At 31.6% G+C, this 25215-nt stretch overlaps 1 protein-coding gene across 1 annotated transcript; it reads right to left on the bottom strand.

Moving 5' to 3' along the window:
* Positions 1-614: 614 nt before the first annotated feature.
* Positions 615-25215, bottom strand: LOC129220303 (dysbindin-A-like). Its single transcript, XM_054854701.1, has 9 exons — positions 24954-25215; positions 21302-21340; positions 18076-18135; positions 14855-14915; positions 9756-9888; positions 7485-7640; positions 5888-6031; positions 4032-4154; positions 615-2205 (listed from the first exon to the last, which is right to left on the bottom strand). Exons 1-9 carry the CDS (start codon positions 25007-25009, stop codon positions 2129-2131), a joined length of 849 nt encoding a protein of 282 aa, XP_054710676.1. The 5' UTR covers positions 25010-25215; the 3' UTR covers positions 615-2128.

Here is a 25215-nt window from a genome sequence, read left to right as displayed (position 1 = left end):
AAAGCAAATGAATGCACAGATTTTTAGAGATGATGATTGTGATTGTTTAGCAAAAAGATTTTTTTATATTAGTTTAAAAACAAAAAAGCCTTAGGGAGTTTAAAAAATTGAAATTTTCCTAAATGTTTTGAATTTTAAAAAAAAGTAAGCAATATTTAAAATTTTTGTAAAAAAATTATTGATTATAAAGTAAGCAAGCATGTTATGGTTTCAACAAAAAATAGAATTTACTTAAATTAAAAAAAATTGCTTGAAAGGTACTGTGACCCTTTAACAGCTTATTATGTATCATTTAAAAAAGTAATATTTTGAAATTGGTCCAAAACTGTACCGAGTCTAAAAAGCGTTTTTCAAACTGGCAAAGCTTGGCATTTTTATTAATTTCCAAAAGCCCTGCTATAGTGCCTAGAAAGAGTAGTGTGCCGATCGACGGGGAAAAAGTGAGTTCAGATCTGAGGAAAAACCAGATGGCGCTGCGCTCGAGTAGTACGTTATGCTTCCCAATCAGACTCGTTTTAAATCAGCGATTGCATGCTGATTTCGCAGTTTAAAAGCCCCGTTTTTCGGATTGAACTTATTTCTGCGCAAAAGAAATAAGTGTAATCTGTAATAAGTGCTAATTGTAACATGGGTGTTCATTTATTTTTTGAAGCATATAAAATTACCTTATGCTAAGTTATCTTCAATGAAAATAGTAGACTATAAGCGGCCATTCAATAAATACGTAAGGGTCCCGAGGAGGACGGGGTCGGAAAAGCCTCTACGTACCCTTACTTGGGGAAGGGGGGTCAAACTCATTCTTACTTAATATTTTCCAAGTCGGTATTTCACATTAGAAATTGTGCGGTCAAGTGATTTGGCAGAGATTATGTTCCATTTGCGTCTGGAAGGTAAAAACGTGTTAGGATAAGATGTTTTTTTATTTGTTTTACAAAAAAAAGTAAAAAATATAATAAAAGAGTCACATTGTGTATTGCATGTTTTACTTGTAATTAATATTATATCAAAAAAAAGTCGAAAAAACATTCAGTTTAGATTCTAACTTTTCAGTAACTATTTCTTTATGCAAAAGGTTTAATTTAATAATGTGAATTTAATAACGATTCGAAGATTTATTTTATTATTTTGAAAAACGAAATGGAATCTTACATAAGAATAGGGGGATAGGGGTTGGTGAAAAATCTTACGTACCCTTACATGGGGGGAGGGGGTCAAAAATTGCCAAAATCATCCTTACGTAATTAATGAATTTTTAAATTTCATGCAAACTCAATATTCGTTAGGCAAATTAATATGAACAATTTCATTTATAATAGATTTATACGTGGTTATTTCAGTTTCATCTGCGGAAAGATCAAGTTTTTTTTTTTTCAAACAGGGAACATTTTTTTTAACTGCATAATTCCTGATGGACCTTTTCTTTGGTACTTTTTTAGTAAAGTATGTTGGCAGATTTGGGGAAAATTGTCGGAATTGCCTCATCTTTCAAAAAAAGTTTTCCCCGAGGAATCAAAACTTCCTCACCATTTATAATATGCTTAAAATGCGTTTCAATAAAATGTTCTTCGAAATGCAGAGAATAAATTGAGCAATATTTATCAAAAACTTTATCTAAACTGGGAATTAACGAATTCCACTTTAGTTTTCCTTCATCTGCTGGAACTTTAAAAAGCGTAACTTTCTCCTTGGATGTTTTGTATCCACTTTTACACCCTGGTGCGAAACAAGATGAAGCTTTGTTTCTTCTAATGTTCAACTTTGATGCCTCCATTAAAAGCCGTAAATGCTGTTTCATGAAATATTCATGAAATAAAGGTAAAAAAGAGAAACGCGGAACTAAATTGTAACAAAATCCCGCGTCTACTAATGTAAACACCGCGAAATTGAACGTACACCTCGATCGCACTGCCCTTTAGCGGTTTTCATACAATTTGTCTTCAAGAATCGTGGGGAAAAAAGTGCCGATCGGCACACTACTCTTTCGAGGCACTATAGCCCTGCTAACCATAAGATGCAAGATAATAGTCGGTTGTTTTCATTTCCAACTTTAGTTCTTTAACTCTAATTTTTTGTTTAAAAACTATAAACAAGTTAAATACATTCATCTTAAAACAAACTAAGCTTTTTATTAATCAGAGGAAATGGGTGGTTTATTTTCAGTAGCTGCTTTTTCATCATCATTTTCACTAGAGCCATCAGCTTTGTCTATTTCAAAGAAATGTAAAAAAAAAAAAAAAATCATTAAATATGACAATCAAAAATATAGCAAAAAAAATCAAAAATATAAACAGTAAAGCAGGTAAGTAGCATTACAGAGAAATTTTTGCTAATCCTACATAATTTAAGTTCAACCACATAGTACTCAAAGATATGGAATTTTTCTAAAAGTTTAAGTTAATATTTTATTTTAAACATAACTTTTTTTATTCATTTCCAATTTTGATCTGAAAATGTGTTTGCAAATAATTTTTGGACACTTGATATTTTATTTAAAAAAAAAAACATAAATTTAAAAAATTAGAAAAAAATCAATTTTTGAGGAAAACTATGAGTTTTAGGCCTCTTCTGCTGGACACCTAAATATGTATATGTATTTATATATATACTAGAAGACCCGACGGACGTTGTTCTGTTCAAACTTTGTAAATTGGAAAGTTAAAAAATATCAAGTGTTTGGAGGGGGCCAGCCGAAATTTTTGAACAAACTCGCCAGATGTTTTATTAAAATGAAGTTTTAAAAGCTCAATTTTAGGCCATCTTTAGAAACATTTGGTGATGGGGGTGGGTTTAGGAATCTCCCTCAAACATGTTCCGAAACTGAAGTTTCCGAGAAATTTTTGAAAACTAGTGTCCTAAAAAAGCATTCAGACTATTTTTGATGATGCAGCCATGGTTCGGGTGCTGTTCCCAAACGTTTTTTGAAAATAAAGCTAAGAAACCGAAATATTCTACTGTAAAATGTTGAGAAAATACGAGTGGGTGGGGTGCTCTTCTGGTGTCGAGCCTAAAAATGCACGTTTAGGCAATGTTTGCTGACATTAAAGGGAGAGTGAGGGTGCTTGGAATCTCCCCTTCCTGGAAATATTTTTCCATTGAAGTTGCAAAATCTAACTGTAAGTCATTTAAGCCGCTCTTAGGCAGTTTAAGGGATAAAGGCTGGGTATAAGTTAATCTCCGTTGAAAAGTTTTCTAAATTGAAGTCCTAAAATACAATTTTGGTTTCCTTTCGTGGCATTTGTGGAGGAGGGGTCACTCCCCCCCCCCGAAAAAAAATTCGAAATTAAAGGCATAGAAATGCAAATTTAGGCTCTCTTTTGTCTCGTGAGCAATAGGTGTACTCTGATGAGGACAGCAGTATTTAGAGATCGCCCAAGTGTCTAAAGCTGTAATCAAAAAATTATGTAAATGATGGAGCAAAATTTTGGAGAAAATAGTTCTATTTCGAGAGGAGATGGATATAATTTCTTTCCCAATTAAGACCTAAACTTCTTTTAAAGTAAAACACATGTGTTAAATTTTGTTATCTTCTCATATTTTTTTTGTTTTTGTTTCTTTTTTAAAAAAAATCCTACAACCACAAGGTTTTGGGAGGGGCCATGGCCCTCTTCTAGATCACCCCCCCCCCCCGATCAAAATGGACTACTAATTCTGAGGAAAAGTGCAAAGAATCTAACCTTTGGGGAAAACACTAAGATACAAGGGACTCATCCAATCCCCTATTCTTAAAATTTCCAGGAAAAGAGATAAAAACTAAATGCCTGCAGAACTAGTTGCTCCAACAAAATTGCATAGAAAAAAGCAATTGAAACTCACTTCTGTGTAAAAACTCCAATACATCAAGGGTTTTAAAAATAAGTTTCAAGATGACTATGGAAAACACATTCAAGTTTTTATAGAAAATGCGGGGGGAGGAGTATTTCAAGACATCAAGAGTTTTGAGGAAAGGAGGTTTGAGAAATCAAGGTTTGACTGTACTGAAAAGTATTTAAACAGCCTTTGTATTTAAAAAATATAGACAATTTTCTACTCACCTTTCTCGGCTGTTTCATTTGCATCAACATCGCCAAGAAAGTCATTTAATGCAGAAGCATCTTCTTCCAAATCTATCTCTTCCAATGAAACAGAAGCTTCAGCACTACTTGTACTTGAAACTCCTAAAAAATGACAAATTATATTATGAATGTTGTTTTTTTTAAAGCATAAAAGCGTCAAATTTGATAAATCAGAAAGGTTTTAACCATTCCATCTAAACTAGAGCTTACCTGAGCTTTAAAATCTGTTTCACAGAACATTTACAAAACATTGCTTTTGATTTAAACATAAGTCCTAAATTTGACCCCTAGAGTTATGTTGTTGAAAGAAGCAAACGACTTCCCGCTTTGCAGGAAAGCAAACACAATTCAAGAGGACAAACAGAAACAATAATAAATTGATGTTACTCAATTAAAATCTCCATAAGTTGTTTATGTAATTTAGATTTATTTTCAGTCTTCTTAGATTTATTGGCTTATTTAGTGGTTTACCATCTTGGAAAAACACATAACATTAAAATTAAAAAATGAACGTACTCTAAACAATAACAAGACAATAAATGAAAAAAAAAAAACACCCCATATATAATCAGTTCTATAGCCCCTCCTTCTTGGACTGAAGGTTTCAAGTTCTCTTTTGGTTCAAAGCGCCCATGTGATCCTATGTGCAAAAAAGCATTGTATCTACCCCACGAAACATATGAAAACTTTATTACTCTTGCAGAAATACAATTCTCTTTTGTGCAAAGTTGGAAAAAGGACACTATAGGGGTAAAGGACACACCTAACCATCATTATGCGGGTAGTATAAATTATGTACACATCATATGTAGCTGTAGTCAAAGGGTTAGGATGAAAATAAGAATTCATTAGTACAAAAACAAAGGGGTATGTATCCGTTTTTTTTTTTTTTTTTTGGCGATCTCTGTACACAGTGCTGCAGTTATAAAAAAAATTTTGAGAGCACACACCTGTGCGTTTGGGGGAATGCAGAAGAAAAGGTGGTTTGAAATGAATTTACATTACTTTAGCAGAATTATTAAAATAAAAAACCAAATGTTTTAATATTTAGAGCATTCTCCCATGTTCTAGGCCTGAAATTAACCTTTTAATACTTTCTCTGAGTTAATTAAACAGTTTTTCTCATCTAAATTGCTTAGAATATTTATTCTTTATTGAAGTAATGAAAACCGTATTTTAACTTTACTGAAAATCGAAAAATAAAAATTCTTTTGAGATACATGTGGCGTGATGTCTCTTGCAGTCAGAACCAGGCCCATCATATAGGGGGTTCAGGAGGGGGCAATTACTCTCCCCTGGCTTTGTGAAATCAACATTCAACAGGTTTGTGTTGTTTTCCTAATAATATGCATTGAATGTTTAAGGTTTGCTCTCACCAATTATGAGACAAAATGAGCATCAAAATTTTCTTGAAACCAAATCAAATTTAAAAGCTTTACAGTAGCCACATAATTTATGCTATGAGAAATACAATGAAGCACTGTTTATACATTTTTCAAGGGACTGTATGAAAAAAGCGTACAAATGAAAAAACGTATAATAGGCATAGGTTAATGCGTATTAGACTCTACAGGGACCAATTTAAAAAACGTATAAAAGAGAAACGTATAAACGGTGCTTCACTGTAATAGTAAATCATAATAAGGTAAAACAACTGAATAAAAAAATCAGTTACGAACAATTAAGTTCATCAATTTTTTTAAGGACTTATAAGTAAGGAAAAAAAATTGTATATTTTTAAAGAAATACTGCAACATATATATGAAATAACTTGATTTTGGGAAAATATTGGTATCAATACAAAATTCAGTAATAATGTGATTCAATTAACTTACTTTTTCTTAATTCTCCATGCGTTTTGTACTGCTGAACTTCTTCTTCAAATACTTCTTGGAATGTGTTTTGTCTTTCTTTAAGTATGGCTTCTTGTTTTTTCTCATATTCAAATACTTTATGTGCATGTACTTCTCCTAATTTAACTAAATTAAATATGACAGATGAATTAGTACATTAAAATTTAATTTCTACTAAAATGTAAAAGAGTATTTTTCCTAATACTCGCACTAATAAATGTTTTTCATAAAATAAACTCTTGAATCACAAAACTTATGACTTCTTTCTCAATTATCCTTATTAAGTCCCATTTTATAGCCACACATAACAATTTTTAGGAACGCTTAATACAATAATAATGTTATGTTTCAAAAGCAAATGAACTTGTAAGCCAACATAATAAAGAAAACAGAAAAAGCACAGGATTAGATTACATAAAGACAGACTTGACTACAAAAACAAATTGTCCACAAATTTAATTCAAGCAAAATTGAGCTCGATTAGTGGGGCCGAACTTTACATTTTGCACTTTTTTTTTACTATCTTTAAAAATTAATTATCAGCACACTTTATTTTTTTTTAGCCACACCCTTTTCATATTACTAAAAAAGAGAAAAAAAAATACCTGTTTACCAAACTTCATGCTTCTATGCAAAAAACTTTTTTGGGACACTTGCCACAAACAAGCATATTATTCTCTACGTACAGATAATATTTTCTTTCATCTCAAGAGAACAGAATATCTTTTGAAATAACTCGAGATCAATCATTTGACAACCGTCTGATCGCAATGTATAAGTATGAATAAATAAAATATCAAATGTCAGCATTTATGCTTAAACTTGATTTTTCAACTTTGGAAACATTCTTTCAGGGGCATATATTGTGTTTTCAATACAGTGTAGCACTGTTTATAAATTTCTCATTTATATATTTTTATCTATTATACGTTTTTCAAATTGGTCCTGCCAGAGTCTAATACATATTAATATATACCTATTATGCATTTTTTCATTTATACACTTTTTTCATACAACCCCTTCAAAAACGTATAAACAGTGCTTCACAGTATTAAATTTGGTTTGAAGCAAGGTTGGTTTTAAAGTGGGGCAGGTTAGCCTACACTTCACCTGCACTTTATTTTTTGTCAGCCTATACATGACATTTTGCAAGATTAGGCCCAGCCTATAATCATTAACAAATTACTGCAAAAAGAACCTAACAAGAAATGTTGATAATATTATTAGGGAAATCAGAGAATTGATAACCTATGAGACTTTAAAAATCCTCATTGGAGAAGAATTTCAGACACTACATGTACAATTTTAATTAAGACATAAATATGTAACTAAAATCATTCTTAATGAAAATAATACTGGATGGAAACATGATTAATGAAATCAATAAAAACTTAGATGAATTTTGAAATTAATTAAAATGCATTATGAAGAAAAGATTTGTAAGATAGTAGTTTTAAGTATTTTTTCCTCATACCATTAAGAATTAATATCATGCATTCCCCTAAAAATAATTCATGATTCATTAGAAACATTTTAATTAAAGATTTTTATGCTATATAATAACAGTAACGCAGTTTACCTTTCATGTCTTCGAAATCTGCTAACTTCTTTTCTTTATACATAGCCAGTTGAAATCTGTGGTCCAATTGTCTTTCTTGAAGCTCTTGTGTTTCAATTACATCTTCCAAATTCATCAATGCATCTTCTACTTCCTCAAACACTCCTTCTAATTCTCCTAAAAAATACCCATAAAACTTGTTTAATCATATCATTTCTAATCATTGCTACTATTGGATTTAAAATAACTTTTGTTCAAAATTTTTATTTCAATTTGTTATAACTTAAAATGATCCATATACATACGAGGACTGTTAGAAAAGCATTCAACTTTAGAATTTCCATTGACAAGGTTTTAAAATGTACACCCCCTCCCCACACACACACACACAATGACAGGCAATTTCTCAAAAATTGTATAATTGAAAAAGAAATATCAGATTTGAAGATGGTTTTTGTAAATTAATCAAGAAACCTATGAAATAAAAATAGTGCTCTTTAAGATCTCCACTCCTACAAAATTGGAATTTTAATCTCAGTATTACAAATAAACTAGCAGTACCCGCACAGCAATGCCCGTGCTAAAAATTTAATGGAAGTCCGTTGAATAAAAAAAATTGACGCCCCTTCCCCTTCTCATATGAAATGATTGTTTTTCTTTGTATAAAATGCATACACACCTTTTCAAAAAAAAAAACTATTTAAGTTTCTTTGGAATTTTAAACTTTTTGTCAAATCATTGAATTAGATTTACAGTTGCTTTAAAACTCTATTTAGCGAGTGAAGCAGTTTTTATTGCAATTTACAATATTTCGCCACATAAATAAAAAAAAGACATCAAATAATATATTTCAAATGTAAAAATAATTCCACAGCTCTATTATTTATCGCCAAACTTGCCCAGCAACCACGCTATCATAATCTATCCGTCTAACGAAAAAAAAAAAAAAACATCCCGTGGGACATTCAAAAATCATCGTCAGAAAAAAAGAAGAAAATGTCGTACATTTCACTCGGATGAAAACAAATCAAAAGTTTATTTTCTTTCAAAACAAACTTTTCGCCAAAACAATGAATTACATTAACGGTTGCCTTAAAACAATAATCCTAGACTGAACTGATCAGCGCCTAACGTGCCAAGTGACCACGCTACCGGAACTCAGCCCTTTTGCGAGTGAAGTGGATGTTTTTTCTTTCACAATAATAAATGTTTCGCCAAACAAACAAAAAGGTATAAAATCACATTCATAGTAGCTTTCAAATCTTTATATATTAAGAGCTGCTTTGCCTGGTCTACCTTGAGAACAAAAATTGTGTCAAGTTACATATATTCAACAATAATTTAAAAGAATAACTTAATAACTTAAAGAATAAATTAAATAAAAGAAAAAAAAACACCATGCAAAATTACCCTTCCAAACAATGACGACAGATATTAAAATACTTCTAAGAAATTAAAATGCAAATGATGGATTTTAAAAGCGTAACCATGGAAACATGAAATAAAATAAGTTTAAGAAATCAGATGCAGAATAAGGAAATACACAATGGATTCAAAAAGCGTAACCGTGGAAACGGGAAAATAAAATGGTTGACAACTTGAATCAAAATGACACATTTCGTAATTGATTTAAAAATGCTTGTAACTTTTTTTTCCTTTGAAGATAGAAGCTAATTTTTTCGACCATAGGTGGAGAGAGATCTGGAGTAAAAAATCTCGCTTTTTCCAATGCTGTAAAAAAAAAAAAACTGTGGGACAATTCCTCCACTTTTTATTGATAGATTTAATGAAGAAAATAGTACCTAAATTTCAACGAAGCCTAAAAAAGTTCGAGCTAAAAACGCAAATTACTCCCACCGTAGTTAAGTTAGAGCATTGAAATAAATTGTTTAGAACACAGAAAAATCTACCCTTTTTAACGATATATAATATTAATATGTGCAAGCAATTTTTCACCCCTTTAATAGCCAATAATAGAAAATTTACGTGAAATTTGGGTCTAAATTTGAATAAAAAAAGTACTATTTATCGGATTTTTCCGAATTATAGCCTATGGTACTCAGTAAAAAAGCACCTTTCATATAGTGAAAGAATTTTTCAAACAGGTGCAGTGGTTCCGGAGATTTCCTCGAACATATAAACACACAAAAATCCACCCTCTCTCTTTATAATATTAGTAAAGATAAATAAAATATATTTAAATACATAAATTAAAATGTTGACTACACAAGTTACACTGTCACAAACCTTTATGTATGCTAAATTACTGAATGTGGAAGAAAGACGCCATACCTATTTTACTCATCAAGTCCATAATGCTAGTTTGTAACTGAGGAAGTGCAGCAAGCTGAATGTTTAGTTGTCGAACTACAGACAGATGATCAAAACAAAATGAATGCAGATTTCCAATCACAGAATCAACTTCCTAAAAATACAGTTGAACTCTCTTAATACGATCACGTTTAATATGAAATCACGGATAAAAAGAGCATTTTGTTCGTTAAGTTTGGTTTGCTATCTAAATACATTGAAAATTTCATGTATAATACATAAATTTAATTGAAAGTCTCGGCTACGACAAACAAAAATTTCTGACCTCCTTACTTAAAATGTTTGTGGTTGAATATTGTAATTTTCTTTTTCAGAAATTATTCATCATTTTGTTAGGTAGTAGAAGTCCCAGTGTGCAAAGAAAAGAAAATATTAAATATTTTATACGGGAAATAAAGCCCGAACATTTGTTTACCTGTGGACAACCTATTCCCCGATTGTCGATTTTCATTTTTCAAGATTTTCAAAAAACATTCTTTTATAAGAAATGAGTGATTAATTTTCTGAATTTAACAATTAGTAGTAATTTTTTTTTTAAATATAGGTAAGTATTTCTTCGTATTTTCAGAGTATCACTTATTCACGGTTGTTAAAAATAATGGCTAATATGAACAAATTCGTGAGTTTTTGACATTTCGTATTAACCGAGTTTAACTATAATTTCAAATGCTGATTTAACACATTTACAAACACTTAGAAAAAAAATAATATTGCTGTGACATGCTCAGTAAATAGCTGTTGCACATAAAATCACAGTACATGGAAAAAGGATTGAAAATTCAACAGGTGTAATTGTAGGTTCAATCAAAGATACGAGAAATGTTTGCAAAATTCTTAATAATATACAACATGAGAGAGGCACAGCCAGGTGGGATTCGAAGATGCATCCACCTTCAATAAGCAGAAATGTTCCTTTTTACTTCTATTTACAAAAAAGGAAGTATTGTATTCGTGAAATAATTTTCATTAAAAAATCGACCTTAATTTCCATTTTACTCACCCCCGAATGAATATTGAGTTTTTTTCCCGACTGGACCACATGTGGATAAGTGCCAAAGAATGTATAAACACGCGAAATATCCATAATGATGATTCCCGAGTTAATTACAACGAGTTTTCTCGTGACGTCTGTATGTAACGTATGAATGTCGCATAACTCAAGAATGGTAAGTCCCAGAAAGTTGAAATTCGGTACGTAGACTCCTAGTGGGGTCTAGTTGTGCATCTCCCCTTATGGTTGCATTCGGGTGTTTCTAAAGGAGTCTTTTGCCCCTTTTTGGGGGGGAGGAATCATTGTTAATTTCGATGTAAACTCAAGTGGTGTTATAATTTGGCAAACACTTTGCGATATATTGCCAGTCTTTTGGTCGCCAAGTTTTGTCGCCAACTTGGTGACAAATTTGGCAATTTTTTTTTTTTAGATCTGTCTCAATTTGGCCACTGTTGGTGATATTTAGAGAGTAAACTATTGAATCACATTAAAATTGCCAGTAATGGAGAAATGACATTAAATTGGAGTAAAAGGAAGTCATATGGCGAAACATCAGCTTGTTTTTGACATAGAAAAGGACTAAAACTTACTTTATCCCCTTCTGAATTTTTTCTCTCTCTATGCTACTGACATGTGATATGTAAGTATGTAGAAGTAGGTACATGTGTGCATAAAAATTTAGGAGGGCTTAGCTTTTCATTAGAATACAATACCCTTTATTTCCCTCTCAGGTAGGAGCAAGAAAACTAAAGCATCAAATTTTAAGCAAATGGTGTAGAATAGAATGTTAAAATAGATTGCTTTTCGAACAAAAAAATGGAAACAGCTTTGGTATAAATCCCAGGTTGGTGACATTTTGTGATGCTAACCTGTGCTGATGTGGTTACATGTTATGGTAACCATTGTAAGCTGTAGAGGACAAACAAAACAATTGGCTAGTTTTCATCAAAAAAAGTTACAAAAAAAAAGCACCAACCTAGGGATTTTTCTGAAGCTGTTCTAAAAAACAAAATTAAAGCTTAATGGAAATGCAGTTTTTCATCTAGTTTTTCATCTAATTATTAGAGCATCAAAAATAGAAAACACCAAAGGTGAAATATAGAATACAGTGGAAAACGTTTAGCACGAAGCTTAAGCGACCGAAATAGTTTCACATGTTTTAAATTGCACAGTATACTGTCTGAACTTCTATATAACTTTGCGCTAAACGATTTTTTATGTTAAGCATTTTCGTGTTGCAAGTGTTTCACTATATCTGGTAAATACATAGAATAGTTTTAACTATTTTGAAAAAAAAAATGGTTATGTACATTAATTTAAATTCTTTTATTATCATGCCAAATACTAGTCTTTAATGATAAGAATTTTAAAAAATGAGATTGTTCCCGATTGTGCACTCACTAGTCAGTCTATCCTATAACTGAAAATTGATCGGTCTACTGCAATATGAACAACTGTATCCTACAAAAATCTCAAAATGTTACACACATAAAAGATTAAAAATTCAAAAAGTATTTTTTTTTAAATTTAAATGAAGGAATAATCCCCTTCTCTCTCTCTCTCTTTGAAATACTTCGAGTTACACTGAAAGTAATTATATTTAAATTCAAGGATTTTTGAAAAAAAAAATAAGTTTTTGGGTTGAGTTTTTGCATTGATATATACGTTTTAAAATTAAAAGTTCTTTAAACAAATTGATGAAAGATAAAAGCATTTTTATTCCCAAAATCAATGTTTAAACAATTAGTGTTAAAACTGACTTATTACTAAAATTTTATTCACCAACTTGTGAATTTAAAACCAACTTGTCTCTGATGAACCAAATGATTATGATATAAAAACAAACCTTTTAGAACATTTGGGGGCATTAAATGCACTAGTAACTAGAGACGTACCGAGTAGCACTTTGGCCGAGTAGCCGAGTACCGAGTACTCGGCCTTTTATTACTCGGCCGAGTACCGAGTTACCGAGTACTCGGCCTTTCACTACTCGGCCGAGTTCCAAGTACCAATTATGTTTTAAGAAGAACCACCGACACACATGTGATGAATTTTGAACTTATTGGAATAGTAGTATAAACCTCCTTATCCATATAAATTTTTTAAAACTAAATTCCTGCTGAAATTTAATTACACATTATATATATACAATTTTGTTTGTGTCAAAAATTTTACAAAAAAATAATTTTTTTAATTAAAAATAAATAAATAAAAGGTATGATTAATCAAGTTGGAATTAAAACAAATTGCAGTAAAATCCCTTTAATGCGGACACTAACAGGACAAATTTTTTTTTTTCTGCAATATAGAGGTGTCCGCAGGACAGGGGTTTAATAATGTTATTTGCATTGGAACTGGGGAATTAAAAATTGTCCGCATAAGAGGGGTGTCCGCCTTTGAGGGGTATCCGTTAGGAGGGGTTTCACTGTATACCAATCAATTATAGTTCTAATCTGCCAAACATCAATAATTTTTAAAAGCAGATAAAACAAATGTGCAGGAACACTCCAGACGCGTGTTTCTGCCCCCCCTCCCCGTTACAAGGAACGTCTTTTTCAGTGCATAACATGTGAGCTAAAGAATGTAAAGACATTCAACAAAAAAATACGACTTTTGTCGGATGCCTTTAAATCTACGAGCCCCCATTTTGTGCATTGAAAAAGGAATTCCTTGTAATGCCAAAACATGTGTCTGCAGAGTTCCTGCACTATACTTTTAAGGTTGTTTTATTTTTTAAGCAAAGTTATTTTTACATTTTTTATAACTAAATTTTGTTTGTAGTAAAAATCCATTTTTAATATAAAAATTCCATATTTTCTATACTTATATTTTTTGCGTAATTTTTAATAAATAAGTTTTATTAACTTTGGGGACATTAAAATAAAGATTTATTCCATCGAAGCATTACAAACTTCATTATTCTCAAAATTTAAATTTGACTTATAAATTTTTAATGTAAATTATTGCAGAATATAATGCTTGCTCTTTTTTTATAAATTTTAGTATCTGTCTTGGACAATATTCAATTTTTTGCAACTACTCGGTATTGGCCGAGTATCTGATCAGAATTTGGCCGAGTACCGAGTACTCGGCAAATTGGCCGAGTAGGCCGAGTACCGAGTAGTTACCGAGTACTCGGTACGTCTCTACTAGTAACCGAAATATTAGTTCCTATTTTTGTATTAAATAATCACCTCAAGTATCAAAAAGAGATTTAGGTTAGCATTTTAATCCTCTGGCATTATTGAGGCTTGGCAAAAAAAGAAAAGAAAATTTCCCACATATAGCCTTGGAGCAAATTAAAAAGAAGAGGAGGATAATTAATCAGTGAATTATCAAAACAGAAAAGAAAGAAAAAAAAACTTTCTTCAATATAATATAGTACTTTTTGCAAGGTCAATAAAACTTTTACAATTTTGTATTGGTTTGCATATCTGTAATGTTAAGAAACACAGCACTGGAGTATGTTTCATGGTTCTTCATTATCTTGAATAAGGCTTCTAAAAATTAATGAATTAGGCATGGGTGCCCATATGCAAAATTTAAGGGGGGGGCTCAGATATTTTCCCCATGGTTTAGCAAGATATTTCCCCCGTGGAAACCGATTTCAACACAAATTAGAGTTATTAAAATTTAACATTTTTAATAATTTAGTCATTAATGGTTAGAAAAGAAATGTTTTTATATTTTTGCAAAGAAAAAAGTACTAAAAGCAAGGAAGTTCTAATTTCAAAAGGAGGGGCTTGAGCCCCCTCTTGCCCCCCTATATGGGCGCCCTTGCAGCCAGGGGCACACTAAACTAAAATTTTTGGAAGGGTAATGATTCTCAATTTACTGCACATTGCAAGCTTATGTACATGTAATGAAAAGGAGCATTTGGGCATTGCAAAATGGCATTTATGTCAGGCCTCAAATGTCAGACAAAATTTGCCAAATATTACTTTTTTAGCACAGTGACCTCCATCGAGACGGCTCTGAATCCAACACTGAGTGAGCGGTCTACATTCAATAACATTACATCATTTTCTTTTAATATAAATTTAAATCTTTCAATCTAGTGGTAACTTACCTCCGCTTTTTTAGCATTATAAGCATCACTCTCATGCAGTTCTTTCCAAAGTTCTTGATAACTAAATAAAAACAAACACTATGACAATCAAGAAAAATTACACACATATACATACATATATGGATAAAAATTAACACAGGAATTTAGGGTTGCAGTAAAGGATCTTGAAATGAATGAGGTATTTACTCAGTTATGAAAGATGAAAATGATATCCAGCTTAAGAAGAACTTTAAAAAAAAAAAAAATGGGTACATAGTTTTATTAGTTGGGGTACATAGTATGGGGTATTATTATGGGTACATAGTTCATAGCATTATTGAAAAGTACAATATGCTGATATAATATTACACTTTAACACAGATTAAAAATTTTAACTTTAAACAGCTTTTAATCCTTAAAAAAATATTAGGGTATAAACTAAAAATGTTCTTCTTGGAGACCAATTACCTGTAATTATTTTAAATGAATGTCTGTTTCTTTTTTTCCCAGTAAGTAAAATTTAAAATCATTATTTCAGACTTAGTATCCCCTTCCCCTCTCTCTCTCTCCCTTTTTTTAATAATAATAATTATTATAAGCTGGTAGGTTACCAAATAATGAATATTTACTCCATTCAGTTGTAATTATTTTTCACTTCGCTCCTTTCTGTAATATTCATCTACACATTTTCATGATTTTTTTATCAAGCAAAGATGTCTGTAGAATTTCCAGAAAGGTCAAATACTCATCTACCCGCCAGAGCTAAGCGCTAAAACTTTTTGGTAACACTGATCATTGTGAACTAAAGAGCTTGTTTCTCTTCATTCTGTTATCTGATGTGTTGAAGACTGTTTATAGTTAAGCAGTGACTTTGGCCACAGTTAGGATATCTATGTTATCTATAACTAATTTATATAAATTATACATTCGTTTAATAGGGAATGCTTGCATAGAGCAATCAGTTAACTAATGACTAATCGTGTATGTTCTCATAGAGCTACTAGTTAATGAAAAAATCTTATGAACACTCACCACGACATCATCAAATCAATCAACCAATAGCTCTACGCGAACATACCCAAAGATAATAGTTTATCCAGTGGGGGTTCCAGCCGATCGCTTTGAGAGAGGCCATCCGAAATTTTTGAACAAACTCCCCAGGGCTGAATTTAGCTCCATGCCGCCCCTAGGCAAATTTGAAATTTGCCCCCCCCCCCCTCCGCCCTAAAAGAAGCAAAAATATCCTTCACTCAAAAAAACGTTAAAAAATGTTCCCCAGATTCAAACTGTCAAACTTATGAAGAAATGATGGCGTTTCACATTCTGAGGCATCCCGATGAAATGATCACAGTGATCTCCCAAAAAATGTTTATTTGGAAAATTTTGCTGACGATTCGGCAAATACCATGATTGAAAAACATTTGATTTTCATAAGATGTGTGAAAGTAATCATTATTAAATTAGAAGAAAAAAATTGTCTCTGTGGAAAATGAAAGACTGCAAATATCTTACTTCCAATAACAATTTAATTCAAAAAATGTGTATTATAATAGCGAATTTGCCGCCCCTGAAAAGTTTGCCGCTCTAGGCAACTGTGTACTCTGCCTATTGCGAAATTGGCCCTGACTCCCCAGAAATTTTATTAAAATGAAGTTTTTAAAACTCATTTTTTAGGGTATCAAGACATCAGGTGAGGGGGTAGATTTACGAATCTCCCTCAAAAAAGTTTAAAAATTTAAATTTCCAAGTAATTTTTGAAAATTAGGAAACTAAAAACGCATTTTGTCTATTTTTGATGATGTAAGGAGAAAGGTCAGGTTTCGAGCGCTGGCCCCAAAATGCTTTTTGAAAATAAAGCATAGAAACCAAAATATTCTGTCATTATACACTGAGAAGTTAGAAGAGGAGGGATGCTCTTCTAGCTCTTCAGCTGTCCAACCTAAAAATGCACCTTTAGGTAATGTTTGCTTACATTGAAGGAAGTGTGAAAGTGCTTAGAATACTTCCTTCCTGAAAATATTTTGCCTTTGAGGCTCTAAAAAATTCGATTTTTAACTATATTTATACATCCCTTTCTAAATTATACTATATATATTTTAGAAAGGGATGGAAGATTCTTGAGCTCCTGCAAAAAATCTCCTTTTAAAGCTATATCACAATATAAACTAGGGAGGGAGGGGGTCTTATCAAAATTTGTTTGTAATTGAAGTCCCAAAAAATTCATTTAAGTTGCTTTTAAGCAAGTTAAGTGATAAGGGCTGGATAAGCTAGTTTCCATTGACATTTTTTCCAAATAAAAGACTTAAAATGCAATTTTTTGCTACATATCAAGGCATTTGTGAAAGGGCATGGGAAAAGGGGGTTCTCCTCCTAGTTTCGAAATTAAAGCCATAAAAACGAAAATTTAGGTTCTCTTTGGTCTTGTGAACAATAGGTATACTCTGAGAACTGCAGCATTTAGAGATCGTCTAAGTGTCAGTAGTAGGAATCTTGAAATGATGTAAAAGATGAAGAAAAATTCCGGAAATAAAAGTTTTGTTTTGAGGAGAAGGATATAATTTATCTCCCAATTAAGGCCTATACTTCGTTTTCAGTAAAATACATGTGTTAAAGTTTGTTATCATCTCATAATATTTTTTTCTTTTTCTTTCCTTAAAAAAATTCCTACAATCGCAAGGCTTTTGGAGGGGCCATGGCCCCCCTCTAGATCCGTCCCTGAGTTTATCATACTCGTTTTAGTGATAAACCAGAACAATTCATTGATTTGAAAAAGTTCCAGTAAGCAATGCCATGCTTAATAATTAATGAGCATGTTCTATTTTTAGAATGAACAAAAAGTAACATTGATCAATGCATAATAATAAGTCACTCATAAGTCAAATTAGGCAAGGGCACCCTGTACTGACCGAATGACTCTGAATGACAAAATACGAGTATGCACAGATACCTGCTGCAGCTAATGAGGACAATCTTAAAACAAAAAAAAAAAAAATATTGCAATTTTACCTAAAAAAATTTCAAACCGCTAGAGGACATTTTTGAGAGGTCACAGTGACCTACCCTCTGGGTACCTCTGAAGTTAAGTTTATACAAATTGATATTCAACCATGGCAGAATTAATGTTCAGTAATCAAATAAAAATAATTACAAAATAAAAATTAGTTATCAATCGAACAAAATCACTAAGACACAAATCATAAAAATTTGCTGCAAATTGGTGAATAAATATGCTTAAAACGTACTGATGTAACATGGATCCACCAGCATTTTGTGAAACTTCTTTATAATTTTGCTTCTTTCCTCTAAAAAATAAAATACATTCAGGAAAAAGTATAAATAAATAAGCATATACATATAATCTGAATCATCAAGTACTTATTCAAAGGTTTTATAAAAGTCATGAGTACATATAATACACTTTATGTATTGCTAGTAATACTTGACTTCATTGCAGTACAGCAGTACAGTATACCCTTGTTTATCCCAATTAACTGGGGCAAAAGGTAATCAGATTAAATGAAAATTCGCATAATCTTAGTATGAGCGTTATGCAAAAGAAATTCTTAACTAAGTCAACCTATCTTTTATTACAGCAAAAACAATGCTTTTTAACAAAGTTACATATGATTGTTTTGGGCTAGCACTTTATCATTAAGAGTTCAGCTGCAGTCATGTTGAGCTGATGTTCCAAGCATGACATGTCTGCAGAGCCCAATTTCTCAATAAGCAGAGTAGGCAGCTGCCTAGAGTGGCAATTTTTTTCGGGGTGGCAAATTTTGCTTCAATCTCATTTTTTAAATTATTATTTTTGAAAATAAAACATCAGTTATTTTTTAATTTTTCCCTAAAACAGCGGCATTACTGATCTTAACTTGTGAGCGGACTTGACCGTAATTGTCGAAACCACAGAAAATGCAGTGTGACAGACTAGCAGTAATGGGTAATCAGTTTCATTTTCAGTTTGCGGCAGGGGTGGAGAATATCCCAACAACATTGATCTCTCTTCCAAGAATTTCTTTCCCTAATAACTCAAAGAAGGTCCTTTCAGAGCGCATCCAGAAGAGAGCATTAGTTAAAACAGATATAATATCTGGTTTCTCTTAAAAAGACTATGTGCAATACTGGAAGGACTGCTAAGCGACCATTATCTCCTTCTGCGTTAAAAAAAATAATTTAATTCCTCTTATGCCCTTAGGAGTGTTCATCACGAAACATTACTTGAATGTTTTAAGAATTGAAAAGTAATTTGGGATTATTACTTCCGCTCAATAAGTAAGTTAAACCCTACTCCATTTGGAAAACCTTAAATACTGTTTTGTCCATTTATTTGTGGAAACCATTTATTTGTAGAACAAATCAAAATATTTTTTAATTTTTAATATGCATTGTTTATTGCATTGTTTATTTACTATAGGTGGCCCTTTAAAACGCTACAATGAATTTGATACTTTTAATATATGTATCTGAATATTGAGAAAATAGTAAGTAAATCGAATCATTTTGAAATTACAGTGTTTTTTATTGCTCAGTTAATTTTGTTCGGTTACTTGGTTAACGAAAAAATGAACAAAATTCTGTTTTTGCTAATTTAAATGCTGTTGTCACTGTCTTATGATAGTATTCAAAATCAAATGTAAAATTTCAGATACACAAATACTAAAAGGCAGAACATAATAGTAATAAATAGGTTTTGAATTCATCATGCTTTTGAAATAAACTAAAAAGAATAAAAAAACTCTCTGAGCCTTGTAAAGATTTAAAGCCCCATAGAGATTCAACATGCCTTACAGATTGCCTGAAAAGTTTGTGATGGTGAATTTTAATAACAATCAAAATACTTGCAATATTTAAAAGAAAAAACATGGGGTGCATGCACTAAGAATAATAAAGAGTACATACATATTTTTATTTTCACGAAAATAAAGCTATCGATGAATTCGTGTTTCGAATATTTTGTGAATTTACTATTAAGAGAATCAAAGTTTGTAATGTATAAAGCTTAAATATTTCGCAAGTCTTAAATTTTCTTGGTTAAGACGGACTCATGAAAATAAGTGCTTTTCAGTATTTAAATTGATCTTGGATAAATCACTTAAGTGGAGGGGGCAGCAAATTTCAAATTAGCCTAGCGGTGGCATGAAGTAAAATTCAGCCCTGCATGTCTGTTAGATTAATACAGTGAAACCTGTGTAAGTTGACCACTCCCAGTGCACTACTTTAGTGGTCAACTTAAACAGGTGGTCAACTGACAGAGGTTGATTTATATGATGAGGGCTAATTCCGAGCCTGAAAATTCTGGCGGTCAATTTACAAGGGTGGTCAACTTCACAGGTTTCACTGATAATTAATAGTACAATCTGTGTAGGAACTGCACATTCAATCAAAATAATAAGCAAACATTTAGCATACATTTAATCAGAATACATAATAAGCAATTGTTATCAGAATTTAAAACAATGATTGAAGTGATTTTTTAAACTGCAAGTTTAATAAGGATGTACAGGGTGTTATTACAATTTGAAACATCATACAGTGAAACCTGTGAAGTTGACCAACCTTTTTAAGTTGACCACCTGTCTTAGTTTACCGCTTTTTTTCAGGCACGGAATTAGCCCTTATAATATAAATCAACCCCTGAAAGTTGACCACCTGTTTAAGTTGACCACTAAAGTAGTGCACCGCGAGTGGTCAACTTACATGGGTTTCACTGTACTTCTTTAAAAGTTTTATGAAAGTTATCAGTAAATACAAAGCACCTTATGCAATAAACTAATAATACTTATATAACATCATGGCTTCATTACAATATAGTAGTAACTATTAAGTTAACTAGCAAATTTTAATTTATTTGGCATACACAGGGTCATGCAGAAATGATAGAATTAAAATGCATTTGTAGTCAAGTCCAATAATTCTAGTTGATCAGGACTGAAACCAACTTCATATGGTACTGAAAACTCCAATTATACAGACTACATTATACAATTGAAAAGAAAAAAAAATCTGCTTTATATCTATACCGCTAAAAATTCAGAGAGGCTAGAAAGTAAAAAGCAGTCAGAGTGTGTTAAAAGTAATAACCATGCAGATTTGTAAAGACATATATTTTAAGTAGCATAACATTTATTTGAACTCATGTTTAAAAAAATGAATCTAAAATTATTTGATTTTTGAGCTTTTGCACAAAAAGCAAACTTTCTTTAAGGCTGAATTGTCTAAAACTTTTTAAAAATAAAACCTTAGTAGTAAAAATCTGGTTACTGCTTCAAGCAGCGAGAGCAATATCTCAACACTGCCATGAATTCTACTTGCAAATCATTTTTCTCTGTTTCATCAAAATGTATTCTAAATTTATACACAAAAAAGTTCATAAAAATACAATGAAACAAGACAGTAAAAGAGAGAGTTCACAAAACATTATTTTGTTTGTTTTTTTTTTTCAAACTGATCAGATGATATTTTACTAACCTTGATGCTTGGTTCTCCCCAGTGGTTAAATTTCGAATGCTAAAACAAAAATAACTATTTTAAAAACATTGTTTTCTTTTAGAAACAAATCTTTGAGTTAATACCTTACGTAAAATATTTTAAACAGCAACAAAAGCGGAATTTAACAAATAAAACTAATTTTAAACAAATTGTTATTTTCCCAAACCTTTGATAAACATTAATGCTAAAAACAAACATGGTTCTGTTAGCCAAATATTTGTTCACAAAAGCATTTTTTCCTTACGCCTGTAATTAAATTTTTTAGTCTTCATGCAAAATGTTTACAGCTTTGCTAGTTATTAAACAAATAGAAAGAGTAACTAATGATTTATAAAAGTAGGGGCACCTACAACAGGGGTCATAGTGCATAGAAAATTTTAGGCGGGAACACTTTTGCTGCCGATCTCGAGTCAGGCCATAACGTTGAACAGCTTCTCCTCTTCAATTAGTAAGGAGAATTTTGCAGGGCTGGATTTGGAAATGTGGAGGTCACGGGGCAACGAAGGAGTGGAGGCCCCTAATCAGGGTTTGAAAAGATCATCATATTTTCGAAAATATCCGATGTTTTGATATATATCTGAATATTTTGATACATACGTATGCAGTCGAAATTGTTTATCTCGAACCTGCCTATCTCGAAAACCTTTCTATGTCGAAGTTTTTCATTTTCCCTGCAACTAAAGTATTAATTCAATGTTTTCCTCCCATGTATGTTTCGAATCAAATTTTCTGAAAACCTGTATATCTCGAATTTTGACTAAAGTGTCTTTCTTGAATTCGATCCTCAATGATCTTTATTAACTGGAATTTGGAGACAAAAAGCATTTTTCTTAATATTATATTATTTCTTAATATAATATTCACATAATCCTCCAAAATTAAAACTTTATGCACAAGAAGCAAGTTTTCCAGCAATTATATCCGTTCGGAAGCTGAGAGGAAGGGGATATTGTTGATTAGTAAAATTGTTTCCAAACTTTTACTTTAGAGTCATTGCTCCAATTACTTATTTTTAGAACTTTTTTCAAAACCTCTGTATCTTGAAACCTCATTATCTCGAATTTTTCTTCTCTCCCGTAAAATTCGAGATAGACAGGTTCGACTGTATATCTGATATTTTTGACCCGTGAAAGTTAGAATATTTTGTAAAAATTTAACTGTGGGGGCCCCTTTGTTGTGGAGGCCCCGGGGCAGTAGCCCCACCTGCCCCCTGGAGTTTTGGCAAGGGGGCCATCTACCGGCAGTGAATGTGTTAAAGGTTATTTTTGTGAGGTCTCATTCAAAGGGTGCTTCGTCCTTATTAGAGGCAAGCATAGCTCAAAAATGAATAGTTGATAGTAGGGCTGGGCGATGCATTGCCAAAAACCAGGTAGTATCCTACATCATTAAACTGGTTTAGAATTTTTCTCTAAACCGATACATCGATACTGCTCTGATGTACAGACACCGGTCCAGGGTTGCTGCCGTTTTAACTTCTAATTTTTTCCTACTAATGTTAATAATAATTCAATCTAGTTTAACAATGAAGGTGTTAAGAGTTCGACCTTCATTTCTCCCAAACATGTAAGAATTGCACATGTGTTCTTAGTTATAAACAAAAAATATGTTGATGAACTGGTAAGTTTATCATATAGTTACTTTCCAGAAAAGAAAACAAAATTTAAAGGGCAAAATAGCAACAAAAAATGCAAAATGTATTTTGGTGTTACAAGAAGTGGAGTGCCTATCACAGGTGTCACATGGGTCGGTAACTCGTAGTGTCACCGACTATTCCCCCCCCCCCCTAAAAAATAATAACTGTTTAATATAAATATAAAATTTACATAATTTTCAGAAACAGCTCACTTCTATTTTTGTGGCACAACAAAAGGTTTTAAGAAAAATATAAACTGTGAATCCATTTGATGCAAAATTTCTCGAAGATGATATATGTAACCTAACATTCCCCTGCAATATTGAGCCCTTTATTTTTATTTAATTTGTTAGATTAAATATAATTGAAGATATATTGGTGGAAATTTTCAGAATTAAAGTATTTATATTTTTTATAAACTATGAAATCCTCTTTGAGTGTCACTGGGTGCTGTCTCCCTTCATCGCTACTGATTACAAGGAACCTTTTTTTAATGCAAGAATATGTTAACTTTTGAATGGAATGCATGACTATGCATCCATTAACAGTTGGCTCTCTGTTAAACGACGCTCTATTTAACGACTTTCTTTATTTAACGACGGCTTTTCACGGTTCCAGATGGTTCACTCTAGTGTTAAAAGCATTCAATTTAAGGACGCTTTCTACTTGAGGACAATGTTTTGTGGTCCCTTGAAAGTGGTTAAACAGAGAGCCAACTGTACTTACATCTTTTTTGCATTAAAAACCAGGCTCATTGTAATCTCAAAACTTGTCTTCCATATTTTTTACTAACTTACGTTTTTAGCACTGCTTTATAATATGTCTTTTCATCCACAAGTTCATTTCTTTTTGCATTGAAAAAGAAGTTCCCTGTAACGCCGAAACACGTGTCTGCAGTAAACTGCAATTTGTGTTTTTTGAGGTTGTTATTATTTATCTTGTAGTAATAAATTTCTTTCTGGTGCTGAAATCTGTTAATTCCAATCTGGCCTATTTTTATACCTTATCTATTTTGTAAAACTCTTATACAAGCAAGTTAAGTTTCAAAATAAAACCTGAAATTGTGATACAAATATACAAATACAAAAGTGACAACCAGCAACAGGCTCTGGGCCGAGCTAGGCTACCTAGTCAATTTACAATCCCCAGTGAAGATCAATGGCCCTCTTAAAACTATCTACTCCCGTGCTCATTACCACCTCTTCTGGTAAGCTGTTCCAAGGTTCCACTACCCTGCTAAAATAATCGCTACATTGCAATGTAAAGTTGGCGATGCATCACGATATAGAAATTCCTACATCACCCAGCCCTAGTTGATAGATATTGCAATTTAAGCCTGATTTGAAACACAGCATGAAAATTTTGATAGCTGTAGTATATTTTCAGATTCGAAAATTTTGTTGATATTTTATCCAAAGAATGTATTAAACAAATGAACTATGGATAAAACAAATAATTCAGGTAAACTAAACTGAAAATACATAACAGCATAAATAACAATGAAAAATATGTATACAGAAAGAACATGAAATAGAATTTTCAGCATTAGTTGTTAACTTAATTAAAAGCAACTTCAATAAATGTCTTCTAAAAACTTCAAAAAAAATGAAATAATAATTCTAATAAATATTTTTGTTTATTTTTTCTGAAGCATGGAGAAATCACGAAACTGTTTAAAAATTACATGCAATATCCCAGACAGCTGCTGTTTAAGAATTGTTGCTTTTATGCTGTTTAGTGTATTTTGTATTTATCTAATAGTCGCTGCAAAACTCATTTGTACCATTGATAGTAACTTTCAGTACTGAAATACTTATTTAAAACAGATTAGACACATAAAATGAAACAATAGATAGTTATTAAAGTGTCTTTCAAACAGATATACGATATAAACACTTATATTCATACATTTTTAACAATATGTATCCTAACTATCCAGACAATAAATACAGTTTGTTGGAAATTGTGTCACATTATGCTCTCTAAAAAACGATATACCTTGTGGATAAATCATGCTGGACATTCAGAATTTTATCCCGAAGATTTTCCAACATTGTGATACAGTTCCAGAAAGGGAAAACGTAACGAATATCGGTAAAAAAAAATTAATATGCAGATTTACAGCATATCTAACAAGAGATAATTTTCAAAGATAAAGCACTTTGTGCTTAATAAATCATAAATAATTCAAAAGGTTAACAGAAATTATATACAAAAGAACATTATTTTTTGAAACCCAAATTTCTTGTTTCAAAACAAT

This window comes from Uloborus diversus, chromosome 4 (assembly GCF_026930045.1).
Source record: "Uloborus diversus isolate 005 chromosome 4, Udiv.v.3.1, whole genome shotgun sequence".
NCBI lineage: Eukaryota > Metazoa > Arthropoda > Arachnida > Araneae > Uloboridae > Uloborus > Uloborus diversus.
Note: the sequence above shows the minus strand (reverse complement) of the source record. Positions and strands in the feature narration are given on the sequence as shown.

Excerpts from the sequence above, each read along its gene's own strand:
- LOC129220303 (XM_054854701.1), bottom strand. The coding sequence starts at position 25,009 with ATGTTGGAAAATCTTCGGGATAAAATTCTGAATGTCCAGCATGATTTA. Across the intron at positions 14,916-18,075 it reads GGTGGATCCATGTTACATCA|TTATCAAGAACTTTGGAAAG; the intron begins GTACGTTTTAAG and ends GTTTTTATTTAG. Across the intron at positions 4,155-5,887 it reads GCATGGAGAATTAAGAAAAA|GAGTTTCAAGTACAAGTAGT; the intron begins GTAAGTTAATTG and ends GTCATTTTTTAG.